The sequence below is a fragment of the Falco rusticolus genome, chromosome 8, assembly GCF_015220075.1.
Source record: "Falco rusticolus isolate bFalRus1 chromosome 8, bFalRus1.pri, whole genome shotgun sequence".
NCBI classification, from domain to species: Eukaryota; Metazoa; Chordata; class Aves; order Falconiformes; family Falconidae; genus Falco; species Falco rusticolus.
The window spans coordinates 61711631-61725159 of NC_051194.1; the positions used below are offsets into that span (position 1 = coordinate 61711631).

Genomic DNA, 13529 nt, shown 5'->3' on the forward strand with positions numbered 1-13529 from the left:
CCTTATGTTAGGATTACAGGCCTGCTCATCCTTGTAAATGTGTGATCATGATGGAGAAAACATTTAATTCTAGTCCTGCAACTGATGGCTGTGTGCGTAACGTATCCTGAAGTGGGTATTTGAATTAATTCTCACAGATGCTCGGTATCCGCATTTCCAATGGTTTTACTGGATGGCATTGTAATGCTCTTAACACACTGCGCATGGGATTCGTTTCAGCATCTCTCAAACTGTATAAAGCGTGGCCAGGGGTATTGTTTGCATTAAAGCTTAGCAGGACAAACAAACCAGGCATATCTGAAAGGGAAATGTAAACATGATGTTGGGGTTCCTGGTTAGCGCTGGGTGGCTGTGGGAAGTTGACAGCTGTTACATAAAGGTTAAACGTGCATTCTTTGGACTGTCAGTAAAATTAAGCCTGCTAAAGACTATGTGGCACTCTAGAAGACATGAGTTTATCTGTGTGCATAAACAGAGTATACACTTCAATATAAATATGCTTTAAGGACTATTTAAAGTATTAGAAGTGTGCTGCAGTCCAATAAAAAATGCAGATGGAGCTAGCAGATTTTGGAAAGTGCCTGACTACATTTGGATGGGCTAGAGATCTGACAAGTGTTTGGAAAGCAAAGCACTGCTGTTCACGTTGCTAAATAACAGCAGAGGATGAGAAAGAAAATGGTATAGGTACAATAGGGACATGAACTTTAGTAATAAATGCTTGACCTTTAAATTTCATCTTTGCCAGCCTCTCAGGCTGCTTCTCCCAAAGACTGACGTGGCTGTGTGCTTTATGTTATGCTTTTATTTGTCATTTTTGTAGTTAGTTACAAGTAAAAATGATTGAAATCCATTGTAGTTAATACAAAATAAAAATATAGCTGCACGAGTTATGCCATGATTTTTCTTACAGACAGTATCACCTGTATGATACCACACACTTAAGAGCTTAACTCTTGATAGTACTCGCCTACACTAAGCTCTTACCAACTAACTTCCAGTGTGATTTACTGGTAACAGATATTACCCCTGTGGAGTAATACCTGTTAATCATATCATAATGATAGTTTTGTTTTTTGTAGTTTTTATTTCCCCTGTAATTTGTGGTACTAAATACAAGTTGAAGGAAGCAACCTTTTAGTGCAATGTTAAGTATCAGTAGAATTTTATATATATTTTTATATATATATAAAAAAATAATCCACTGCATAAGCAAACAAGGATGTAAGGTAACTGTTGTGGGCATTATGCTTCCCTTTCCTCCCTTCCCCCTTACCTTTGTTAAGTGACAAGAATGAACATTCATAGTGAACAAACTACCCCGTAACCTCTCAGTTTCAATTAATTTTGAAAAATCACAGACTGGTAATTTTGAGAGTAGGTAGGTGGCTTTGATGAAAGTTATTAGCAGAGAATCAAATCTTGTGGCTTTGCCGAGTCATCCTTACGTAAACTCATCCCTGCTATGAAGTTCAATCCGTAACACTTTGTTCCCTTTTAGACGTGCTTAAAAGAGTATTTAACTTTTTTTGAAAAAATTGTCCTTACATCCCTGTAGTTATCTAAATTCTGTGTAGATATAGCTCTATATATGAAATACTTGTAAAAAGATAAATTATGCTATTTTCAAAATACTCTGAGATACAAAGTTGTGCCAGGTGCAAAGTTTGATAGTATATTGCTATAGAGACTAAAAATTAATTAGTGTTATCTAAGTATATATACTTTAAGCTGGGAATATAGATTTAATATTTTGGGGTTTTATTTTTGCCTTTTTTTTAAAAATTACATTTCATAGCATCTCATACTTTCTTCAGACTATCTCCATGTTCCTATCAAATTCCTTCTGTGTTTCTATTTTTTTTCTTCTTCTCCATTTCTCATCCGTTAAAGGTACAGTAACTGATCATACATTCATGCTTGTCACTAACGTACTTCCATAACTCCGGTAGATTAGAAAACATTTTTTCATTTCCACCTAAACACAGTCATTTCTTCTAAGTGAATGGCGAGAGACTACTGGCAAAAATCCTTCCCTGACTGAAATGGATGAAGCCAACTTTTCCTCTGCTCTTTTAGTCATACAGCATCGTGGAGCAAAGCCCCAAACCGACCATACGTGACTGCGTGGTTACTGAGGCTGTTGGTATTCACGGAGCATAGCAAGGAAACCCGAATCAAATGTTCTCGTTGGTATTTCTACATTTACATACAAAACTACTCACAGTGCTGTGAAATACTGAGAGAAGAAAGCAGAACAAAAAAGTCTGGGTTTTGACTACTCTCCATGCGTTCCTTTGACCTAACTATGAGGAAGCCAGCTGACCAGCTTGCTCCTAGTAGACGTGCTCGTTTCCTGATAGTCTTTTATGCCAGCTGACAGCATCTCTAAATTCATAAACACTGGTGACTTGGCCTAAAACGGAGCATGTTGCAGCCTGTGTCATTGACCTCGTTCACTCTGCATTCCAACACGATGCAATAAATTACCACTGCAGAGAAAAGGATGGAAGAAGCTGAATTACTACGACTGGCTGTGTAGCAGAAACCAGTTACTCGCCTAAGTAAAACTGTGCATCGGGAAGGCGAAGGAAGGCTCGGGTTGATTACGCTGTGTGGTCTATCTGCAGGACAGCTGCTTGGGTCGTTTCTTCATCAGATTGTTCCGTTTGCCCGCCGACTGGGTTGTTTCTTTCATCGTACAGTTTCTGGCTAGAAACTTCTAGAGGCACCCCATACTCTTCATCATCTTCAACAATGGACAGCTCAATGTTGTTGTCCATCCTGGCATTCCCTACCATTCTGGCTTCCTTCTCTAGAGAATCGGCTACTGCTTTGCCCTCCTCAGCCAGGGAGGTGGTAGGTGTCATATCGGAGTGCATGTCGGCGAATGACATTTCATCCTCGTTTTCAGCTTGGTCGTTGCTTGTAGTTTCTGTCGGTCTGTCCTCAGCTTCAGCGGGGCTTTCTCCTTCACGGGCTTTCTTCACATTGAACGCGATGGGAGATACTTTGAAAGCTGAACTCTTTGAAGAAGAGGATTTCTGATGATGTACAGTAAGCGATTTCTTGATCTTTTCTCTCCGTTCAGGTGAGACAATCTTTGTGCTGATCTTGTTCATCTTCTTCTCGATGTTTTGGCGGGAAAATGCTTTCTTGAGGCTGTCCACCTTCTTGAGGCTGGATCTTTTAATTTTCTCAGCTCTTGATTCCTCTGTTTTCTCCTCTGCACTGTCATCCACATCATCTTCCTCATGAAACATTTCATCATCTGAACACAACTCCACTGTGTGCAAGGTTTCTTCCAGTGTTTTGTTCTCATCCACAAGCTCCTCTTTTCCTTCTGTAATGCTGGGAATAGGCTCTTTTGCAAAAACACTGGCAGGGATCTCATTTTCCTCCTGAAAGAATTGACAATATTTGAGTTTCATAGTTCACACGGCACAAATTTAATAAACAAAGCACAACCCCTGTGCTTCCCCCCTCCCCTCAGTGAGATGAAGAATGCTGAACACTTCTTGTTGTTTCAGTATATTTAACCAGTAACAAGCCACTCAAAGCCCACTGAACCATTATCTGGTAAAGTTTAAGACTAATGAGCTGTCAGCTGTAAGATTTCTCTTTTGGAGGGACTTGGAATGTATACAGAATGGAAATCCTGTTCTTTGTCATTTAAATTAGACACTCTTGCAATAAGAGTTTAGCTGTGTAGTTGTACACCTATCCCTGGGGAGAAGGGATCGTGTGGTGGCTAAAGGGGTTGTGCTACAGACCCCTGCCTAGTCCTACAGAAGTCATATACACCCCCTCCCCACCCCCCGGCCCAAGATTTCAGTTTCTCAAGCCAAAGACTGGAAATATCTCTGCAGAGGTGTTAGTTGCATCTGAGAGGTATCTTGGATGTCAAAATTCAGTTAGGGCTTTCACTGGATTTTTAGAAAAAAGTATGTTGCTGTTAAAAATGGATTGCTGATACTGAGAAGCCATGCAGTCCACGATGCATAGAGTATGTGCTATTTTACAGCTGTTTACAGAAAAAGTTGGCAAATTTGGTTGGTAAATTGGTGAATATGAAAAATATGGACAGGATGGCTCCTTGAAAAACAAATGTTTATGGCACACAAAACCAAACAGACACTATACCACCTAGAAAACACTAGTAGTCATTTCTAGGTAACAGGAAAATTACTGCTTTTTAGAAACCAAACCAAGAAAGGGCATGGAAAGAAAGAAGGTATCTGAAAACAACACGCTGAACAAAGGCAGATGCTGCAACTTGTAATGAAGGACCTCTGTGACTGCCGAGTGCAGAAGCTCTGCAACCCCGAGAGTTCAGAGGCGGCACAATAAACACTCTGTTCTGTGGTGGGTTTTGCAGGCATCTGCCCATGCAAAGCAAGCGAGGCTCCTCGCACACTCCCTTTTTCTTTCAGGATTGTTACGCCTTAGATCTGCATAGTCTCTTTTCATTACCTTTTTTATCACTTTCAGACAGAGTGCATGCAACATCACTTGGTCATATGGATTTTCTCCCCCACCCCCCGCCCCCCCCGCCCTGACTTATCTTTAGATACAGAAGGTGGTAAGTGCTGAGTGAAATGGCTGTAATAGTCTCAGATCTGTCCCAGCGGGCTGGAGTGTACAGTTGAGGGGAAAAAAGGCCACATGCACTTCAAAGTTCACGCTCATTATTTCAGGACTGAGCATGCAATTGTGATCACTGGAGAGAACAGTGGCTTGGGTTAAATTTGCTGTCAAGGCTGTATAAGGATGTTGTACATAGTTGTTTTTAAAAACAAAATAGTCCTGACTACCTCATAGTGCTTCTGGTACTCAGGAATATGCACGTGGGCAAGCAGAATCATTTTGTACCATATAGACGCAGTATATAATCGTGTATGCTGGGATTCATGCGTGTTGATGAATACACCTCAAGGATATAAAAATGAAAAGCATCAAAAAAAGGGATGGGGTTTTGGCAGTTGGTATCTGCTTTCCTTGTACGGTTTCCACACACCTTTCTGGCCCAGCGGCTTCAGTCAGATACGCTGGCACAGATGAAAGCTAATAAAGCCAGCGCTCTTCTCCCGACACCTATAATGTTGTTGCAGCTATCGGCAACAGTGACCAAGATAACAAAACAAAGACAGCCTGCACCAGCTTTAAGTGAAGGCAGCTGTAACTGCAGTACAAATATTTATATTTTCTCTCCACTGCAGTTAATGAAATGTGGATTACATGAGTGGGTGCAGTGTTTAAATAATTCCCCAGAGTGTGAGAGCTCAGTATAAAGCATAAATCACGTATCTTGTGCGTTCTTTCCAAACCCAGGTAATCGCGTACATCTGAACGTCAGGTGAAAGTGCCTGAATGGCATAGAAAACTCTGATTTTAATGAGTGAAGATGGGTTGTAACTTTTAAAGTATCGAATCTGGGAAGGTAGTGTCATATGAGATTGATCACGGTGCAGCCTGAGCCAGAGATGGGCCTGTGTGGCTCTTCTCAAGGTCAGTTTAGCTGTCTACAGTCTTCACGTTAAACTAAAGTACTGCGTGCAGGCCCTAGAGGAATGTGGACACAGATTTTAATTTGTAATTTTTATCAAGTTAGTGACTGAGTAGAAAGGAGACTGTCAAACTATCCGTATTTATGGAGAAAACAAACCAAACAAAAAGACACTACGCAATGAGCTGATGATTCAATTAAAAGCAGATCCTAGGTGGCTATCGGACAGTACTGGCATTCAAGAAATCACCTCTCCATCTAAGCTTCCTGCGTGGCCTGGGGAAAACATCAGCCTCTGGGCATCTATTACTCCGCTTGTAAAATGGGAATGACCTGCTTTCCTATCTCACCTTTCTAAAAGACCTTAGTATCACAGGAACAATTAAAATGCAAATGAAAATAAATTAAGTAAAATGCTTTGGAAATAGGGTGGTGGTATAGCAGGAACGCTCTGTGGTGGAACAGACGTTTCTATTTCAAATACAGCTACTGATAACATGTTGTAAGTGGGCTATTGGTAACTTTTTGGTCTAACAAGTTTATATGACAGCTATATTTTGTTTTGATACATTTTTCAAGCAGCCTGGTACTTCATTTAGGAAGACTAGAACAATACACTGAGAAATGCCAACTGTTACAAACTGCACACCTATTTTCCATGCCAAAAAAAGTAGAACTTTGATCTTTTCTTCTTGATGTAATCTAAAATTCTGAGAAAGCAAGACATCTTTTTATTTTTCACATCCGAGTTCAACAACAGCGCTTTGTATTTTCTCAGATGAGCTTGACTGCAGGTAGTTAGCTCCTCTGAATTTTAGTTTTCCACATAGGAGATGAATAGAATAGCGCAAGTTCCCTGTGTAAAACAACTCTTGCTAATACAATACTTGCAAAGTTAAAATCAGTGCCTTCCCTGTGGCCTTGATCAGCCGTTCTCGGGAACTTCCTATAGGTCATAATCTCATCTCTTTTACCAGAAAGGAAGATAAGATCCTTAATGGTGTACTACAAAACTGGACAGCTGGAGTGAACGGGTAACTAACTTACTCAGAAGTGCTGGATCTCTGATGCTACAAAAGAGAAATCATTGTGCTTTGGTTTGGGTTCTGTTAATTGGATGTACGAGGCCATGGCCTTCAAGAAGGGGAGATGGCATTTTCCCATGCTGACAGCAGTCCAGGCTCCTCTCTACTTTGTAGATGCTGTTATATGCCTAAATGATTACTAGTCTAAAACTTGTTTTGCAGCACAAAATTTATTGAAAGATGACAAATCCTTCTAAAAACAGCTATAGCTCCACCTATTTTCCTTTGGACAAACGCATGCTCTGCAGCCCGGGATGCTGCCGCAGGGAGGGAGGAGGGTGGGGAGGAGGAGGTTGCTAGCTGCCCATCTGCACGTCCTGGTCCTGTGTAGGCTGAGGCATTGGCTGCACCATCCCCCAGCCGCCCAAACCACAGCTGGGTCAAGTCCTAGGAGCCTCGAGAGGAATTTTTGTCATTAGTCGATATAAGAGTATTCTCCCTGCAAAGCTCCACTGGGAAATTTAGTAGTTAGATAATAGCATTAATGGCCTGTAATTCTTCTGTTTCCCTCACTTGTTCATTTTTGAGTTTTTCAAAAGATGATTGGAGCGACCCAAACAACAAGGTACAATCAAATGGCAAATTTCCTGTGCCCTCCTCTTGCTTCGTTTCAGCATGAAAACCAAGAGCAGCATCTGGAAGGGACTTGAATTCAGTGTACTTGACCCCAAGCTGTAATTTTGACTTATCTCTCCTATTCACTAATAAACATGACATTTAATTAAAAAAAAAAATTAAACATGAGCCTTTTTTTATCTTGCATCTTGCTTTTGCAGCTAAAAAAGCAAACAAAACCCCCACCAAACCAGAACCAAAAAGCTGATCATGTGATGAGAACAAAACAGAGGGGAACAATGCCAAAGCTTAACAAGGATTTTTAAAACAGTCACTTTAGTGTTCTGCTGAATTGCTGTGTCACTTGTGGCATTTGTAATAACTTTTGCATCCTCAAATGCTTGGAATGGAGCTCCCTGAAAATATGTCACCAATTAAAGAAATATATGCAGACAGTCTAGGGAGAGAAAACTAAGAGCATTTTAATGGAAAATATGTAAATAGATGAACTTTTCTAAACGTAGTTCATTCTCAGCGTGTACGCTGAGGGAAAGCTGATGCTGGTGGGCAGCAGCACGGTTTCAAAAAATGCAGAGCTGAAGCTCAGTCATGTGTTTTGGCTATGCTCAGTGCTCCCACCAAGTATCAGGGAGTTTGAAGTATATAGTGAACGCAGAACCAACTCGCAAACATGTATTTTTATTTTCATGCCGAGCTGTCTTCCTAAGCTGGAAAAGCAGGTCTTAACAAGAAACATGCTGTGTGAAGTTTGGGATTTTTTTTTTTTTTTTTTCAGTGGAAAAAAAAGAATACCCCAGCTGAAGAGGAGCCTCAGACATCCAGTTTTCCCTTTTGTTTTTACAGAAATCTGACGTCAGTATAACTTCTCCTTCCTGCAATTGTTTTTCCATAGATTCCTGCTTGGGGCAGGACAGAAACGCAGCCAGCCTTTCTGCTTTTCCTTCTGTGCAATTATGCCAGCAAGGTGGTGGCCCTGCTGACTACCAGGTCATCCCACCTCCAGCTTGTAAGGAGACCCCACGGGGCGATTTCAAGGAGGTGGGCACGCAGGTAAGGCGCCTGCCCAGGCCAGCAGCAGGCACTGGGCACAGCCCAGTAAGCACCCACTATCCCTCTGGGTGCGGCTGCTTCCTCGGTGGAAAATCCCAGCTCCTCCCAGGCTCTGCGGGAGAAAGCCCTGGGTGCTGCCCACCCGGCCACCCTCCTACGCCCCGGGAAGCGCTGCTGGCTGTCCTGGTTTTCCAAACAGCCACACTGCCTGTTAGCAGCAGACCAGTGCCAGGAGCAACTCCCGGCGGACAGATGAATATTTTTACTGAATTTAACTGCAGTATTTCTTTTCAAAGGCTTGTGCTCCTGATCTGCATCGGCTTGGGATCGGTTATGTTCATCTCCCCCTGCCACGGCAACATATTTTCCAGTGAGAGGTGGGAACTGAGTCAACTAAATCCTTGTAAAAGCAATGAAGAACAGACCTGCTGTTCAAAGGTACCAGCCCAGTGGTGGGTGGCGGAGAAGCAGTGGATGTTATTTAGCCATCGTTCTGGGACACAGACCTGTGTCGTTTGCTTTGGGTTTATGCACTTTAGGATCTGGTATTAAGGAAAGACTTGGAGGTTTAGAGAGGCCTTAGCTTTGCAGAGATGCTACGTAGTGTCAGGAAACAAGCAAAGCTAGCTCTCCCCTGTTGGGATACTGCTTCACCCTTCAAACCTTCTTGGTGAGTTTTACCATTACTTTCACCTGGTCCCTGCAAATCACTGCTGCGGGCCAGCAGCAATGGAGATCCCTAGCCAAGGAAGGTAACACGGAGTGCCCTGCACGCACACACACACACACACACACGTGTTTTAGTCTTTTCTTTCCGCATTATGTCATGTTAAAATGCTAAAATTTGAGTTCTGTAGAGGAAGATGCTGTAGTTGCAATGGCAAGGCCTTAATTCTCGTGCTTGGAGGTATCAGAAACGCCACAAGATTACCTCCCCCAGGCCACGCTGGTGTGCCCTCCCTATGGGAAACCTTCAGGGTCTAGGTCTGAACCTGGAGGGGGGAGCCAGTCATTAGCTAATGGGGCCTGGGAGATGGCAGTCTTTTGACTTGCAGTAATGGATCTTAAATTACTTGCAGAACTGCAGAGAACATGTGTCTTCTAATTTACCCAGTCCCTGGAATAATTTCCACATTCCTTCTGTGGTGGAAACCACTGTGCTCGTACAGGCTGCAGCTCCTCCTCTTCTGGCTTGACAAGCCTGGACTGTAATTTGGGAGAACAATAAGCAGGGAGGTGGGAGCTTCCTTTCTGGGGGAAGTGCCTGTGTACTACCCAGGCCTGCCAGCTTTTAAAATCTAATACTGCTCTGTTGTTTTGGCTTTGTTTAAATTGAAAGAAAACACCCAGCAACCCAAGGAGCAGAATTAGTGACTCGGCCAACAAGCTTAGCATGAGGAGCTGGTGATGTGCCTGAGCTGTGGCTTACTCCAGCCTCATGTTTGCTCTCCCTCCTTCCTTCCCCCAGGGTGTTGTGGAGGTCTGTTTGCTTTTTTTAATTTTAAAGATGTGAAAGTCATGTCCTGTGTTTAGTTAAAGCTCATGCAGTGTTCTATCCAGCCCATTGCTTAAAAAGGGGAAAATATGCAAACTGCTGGTATCACTGGATGGACTCCCAGGAAGTGGAGTTTTTAGCTGCATTTTTAGCTCATCCCTGAATGGGCCAGAAGAGCCTGAGGAGCAAAGCGGGGCGGAGTGAGCCTGAGCGGACAGGGAGCTGCAGTGCTGTCTCTCTCCTGCTTCTGAGGGCAGATGGGATGGCAGTTTCTAGGGGCACTGCTATGATTTAGCAAAATGGGCTCTTTTCTCAAGTTTTCTGAGTTTGCTTAAAAAAAAAAAAAAAAAAAAAGGGCCCTTTCTTCAAGTTTGCTTAAAAAGCCAAAACAAAACACCACAAACCAAAAAACATCCACAAAAGAACAGCTCTTCTCCCCGTGTATGCTGAGAATGAGGAAAAGACGGCTCTTTCCCAAGTTTGCCGAGAAGAAAAGGCAGCACTTTTCCCAGGTTTGTTAAGAGCAAAACAAGGGCTCCTTCCTCAGATTCACTAACAGTAAACAACAGCTCTTTCTCCAAGTTTGCCATGAGTTAAAGGGGGCTTTTTCCCAAACTCTGCTAAAAGTTAGCAAAAACAAAAGGCTCTTGACCCTTGTTTGCTAGGAGCTCACAAAAAGATAAAGAACTTTCCCCCCACGTTTGTTTGCCGAGAGAGCTGGCAAACAAGACTGCTTAACTTTCCTCAGGTTTGCTAGGAGTTAGCAAAACAGGATTTCCCCTGCAAGTTTCCGAAGAGTAAAAGCGGGCGTTTCTCCTGAATTTGCTAAGAATTGAAGAGGGCTTTCCCCCCAGGTGTGCTAGGAGTTAGCAAAAGACTGCTCCTTCCCCAAGTTTTTCAAGATGAAAAGAAGGTTTTTCTCCCAAGTTTGCCAAGTTCGCACAAAGACAGCTCTTTCCCCAAGTTTGCTAGGAGTGAGCAGAAAAGGGCTCTTCCCTCCAGTTCAGGAGTGAGCTCGCGGGGCCGGGATGCAGGGATGCGGGGCGCAGGGGTGGCCGCAGAGCCTCTCACCTGGAAGATGAGCACCTTGAAGCGGTCCCGCCGGAGCAGCTGGGCGTGATGCTGCTCCAGGCGTCGCACCTGGTCGCATTGCCTCTCCAGCCGCTCCCGCACGGCACGGGTATGGGCACACACCTTCCGCGACTTCTCCAGCAGCTTCTCCACCGCTTCCCCGGTCGCCCCGTGACTGCGGCACAATTTCCCTAGGTCTCCCTGAATACCCCGCACAGCCCCTTCCAAACCCCGCTGCCTCTGTTCCATCTGCCGTTGTTGCCCTTCCACCGCTTCCAACATCGAGACCAGTTTCTCCAGTAAGGCCAGGACGGTCAGGGCATTCACCTGCCCCCCCACCGCCTCCGACGGCGGCAGCGGGGGTACCGCGCTGCCTCCCACCGCCTCCCCCATGGCCGCGCAGGGATGGGGCGCTGGATGCCGCCGCCGCTCTTAAGGGCTGCGCCTTCGCCCTCCCCCGGGGAGGTTTCGGGCAGAGCCCGGCCCCGGTCCCGGCCCGCCCCGGGCGGCCAGGCCGCCCGGGGCGGGCCGGGACCGGGGCCGGGCTCCCGGTGGCTCCCCCCATCCCGTAGCCCCCCCGTGTGGGGCGAGAGGGGGGGACCCGCGCCCCACGCGTGGCGAGAGGCAGCAGCCGCGGCAGCATCAGTAGATGGCAGGAGATACCGCCGAATGGCGGCGGGGGGGGATGGGCAGGGCACGGCGGGGGGGGCGGCTCCAGTCGGGAGTTTGGCTGATAACAAAAAAATTGTTTACCAATTAAGATGCTGCTGCTATAATAATCATTTCAATGATATATTAATATCCACGTGCCGCAGCAAATCTAATAATAACAAAATTTTCTAACGTTAATTTTTATATATATAATAATCGTTTATTAGTATTAACACTATATTATTAAATATAATAATAAAAAGTTATTACGAGTATCAATATGATTGTTATTTAAAAATATCTTAATACTAATGTGCTATAGCAAATATAGTAAGTTCTTAAAAGATATTACTAGAACCAATGTAGTTATTATTAAAATGATATATTAATATTAATATGATATAGCAAATATAAGAATAACGAAGATTTTAGAAATTCAATTGTTACTAGAATCAACATAATTATTAAAATAATATAGGTATATTAATAGTAATATGCCATAACAAATATAACAAAAATTTAAAAATGTAATTATTACTAGAATCATCATAATTATTAATATAATAATATGTCATGGCAAATATAATAAAAATATATAAAAATTAAATTATTAATAGAATAAATATAATTTGTATTAAAAGCGTACTTTGTTAATATGCCATAGTAAATATAATAATAATGAACAATTATTACTAGAATCAATACAATGATTATTATTAAAATCATATAATAACGTTAATATGCCATAGCAAATATAATAACAAAACATTTTAGAAAATTAAGTTATTGCTAGAATAAATTTTATTATCATCATTAAAATCATATATTAATATTAACACAACATAGCAAATATAAAAATATAATATTGGTATAGTTGTGCTTATATATTATTAATATCTTGATAATTATGTGCAGGAATTACCATCATAATTAGCATATGTAAATACATTCACACATGGTGAATCAAATCTCCCAGCAGTCCTTCCACCGAGCAAGTGCCCCATGCAACATCAGACTGGTCTTTAAAGGTAAGTATTTAAACTCTCCCTCTTCCCCTCATCATTATTTTTATTATTGTTATTTTTAATAATATTTTAGACGATGATTATTCCATTCCATTCTTCTCATTCTTATCTTATTATTTCAAAGGAAGAAGGCTGAGGCCGATGCTGCCTGGGCCGCTGGATGGATGGAGGGAGCACCAGGAGATGCGATTCACTGCCCGTGATGTGGCAATTAACTGGGCGCTCTGGTTGCCCAGACTGGATTCTCCGGGACATTTTTTTTTGATAAAAAATCGTAGGGCTAGAAGGGCTGTTTTGGGGGAATAGCAATGCACTGGGGGTGGTGGCAGCGGGACAGTGTTTTCAAGCTTTTGCGAAGCACCAAACGGAGCTGCTTGGCATGGAGAAATACCAAGCTGTTTATTTAGAATAATACATAACTGTTCCCAGGTCTGAGCCAAAGCTGTTATCGTCAGGGAAAATATTACAAAGTTGCACAGACTTGGGTTGCTCATCCATATACTGACATTCTCCAGCACAGTAGATTTCTTTTTATCTTCTGTTCTTGATGTTTGTCTGGTAACAGGACTTCTCGCCGCAACGCGGATGTTTCTAATACCTGGGCATATAAAATTCTAATACTCGGGTAGTGGAAATGCGTTACTGTTGAATACTTGGGTGTATAGAATTCTTCCACAATTTTCCTGCATCCTGTAGATTAAAAACACCTACTTGGAGTCTAAATGGCTGTGATCCTCATTCCCGCCCCCCCCCTCCCTTTTTTTTTTTTGTACGCAGAAAACAAAGTAGTTTAATTATTTTACCATGAAAAGGAATAGAAACTAATGACTTCAGAATAACGCACATGAATTAGCCATTTCAAGCACTGCATGTTTGAGCCCCTGAACGTTCTGCGGTGTGACTGGTTTTGTTCCTTGCTTTTTTTCAGGCTGCAGCTTCTATTCCTTAAGTTGTGGGAGCCTGAAAAATGCTTTGGTGAGTGAGTTCACTTAGGAAAAAAACAATTACCGAGTCTGCCAGAGTTGTCAACAAGGAAAGTATGCTGAGACTGTGAAATATGCAGGCTCAGA

General features: G+C 42.9%; 1 protein-coding gene and 1 long non-coding RNA gene across 3 annotated transcripts in view; one reads left to right on the forward strand and one right to left on the reverse strand.

Moving 5' to 3' along the window:
- LOC119152564 overlaps positions 1-13295 on the forward strand; it is a 29653-nt gene extending 16358 nt beyond the window's left edge. The window contains exons 5-9 of one of the 2 annotated variants that reach the window (XR_005105808.1): positions 6484-6540; positions 8060-8217; positions 8514-8655; positions 12350-12462; positions 12584-13295. This is a non-coding gene — a long non-coding RNA (uncharacterized LOC119152564). Of the gene's footprint in view, positions 1-6483; positions 6541-8059; positions 8218-8513; positions 8656-12349 lie in introns of both variants that reach the window. The other variant, XR_005105807.1, reaches the window with a different exon arrangement.
- On the reverse strand, positions 786-11231 carry CAVIN2 (caveolae associated protein 2). The gene is made up of 2 exons (XM_037398028.1): positions 10784-11231; positions 786-3401 (listed from the first exon to the last, which is right to left on the reverse strand). Exons 1-2 carry the CDS (start codon positions 11174-11176, stop codon positions 2607-2609), a joined length of 1188 nt encoding a protein of 395 aa, XP_037253925.1. The 5' UTR covers positions 11177-11231; the 3' UTR covers positions 786-2606.
- Positions 13296-13529: the final 234 nt, after the last annotated feature.

Excerpts from the sequence above, each read along its gene's own strand:
- CAVIN2 (XM_037398028.1), bottom strand. The coding sequence starts at position 11,176 with ATGGGGGAGGCGGTGGGAGGCAGCGCGGTACCCCCGCTGCCGCCGTCG. Across the intron at positions 3,402-10,783 it reads TCAAGGTGCTCATCTTCCAG|GAGGAAAATGAGATCCCTGC; the intron begins GTGAGAGGCTCT and ends CAATTCTTTCAG.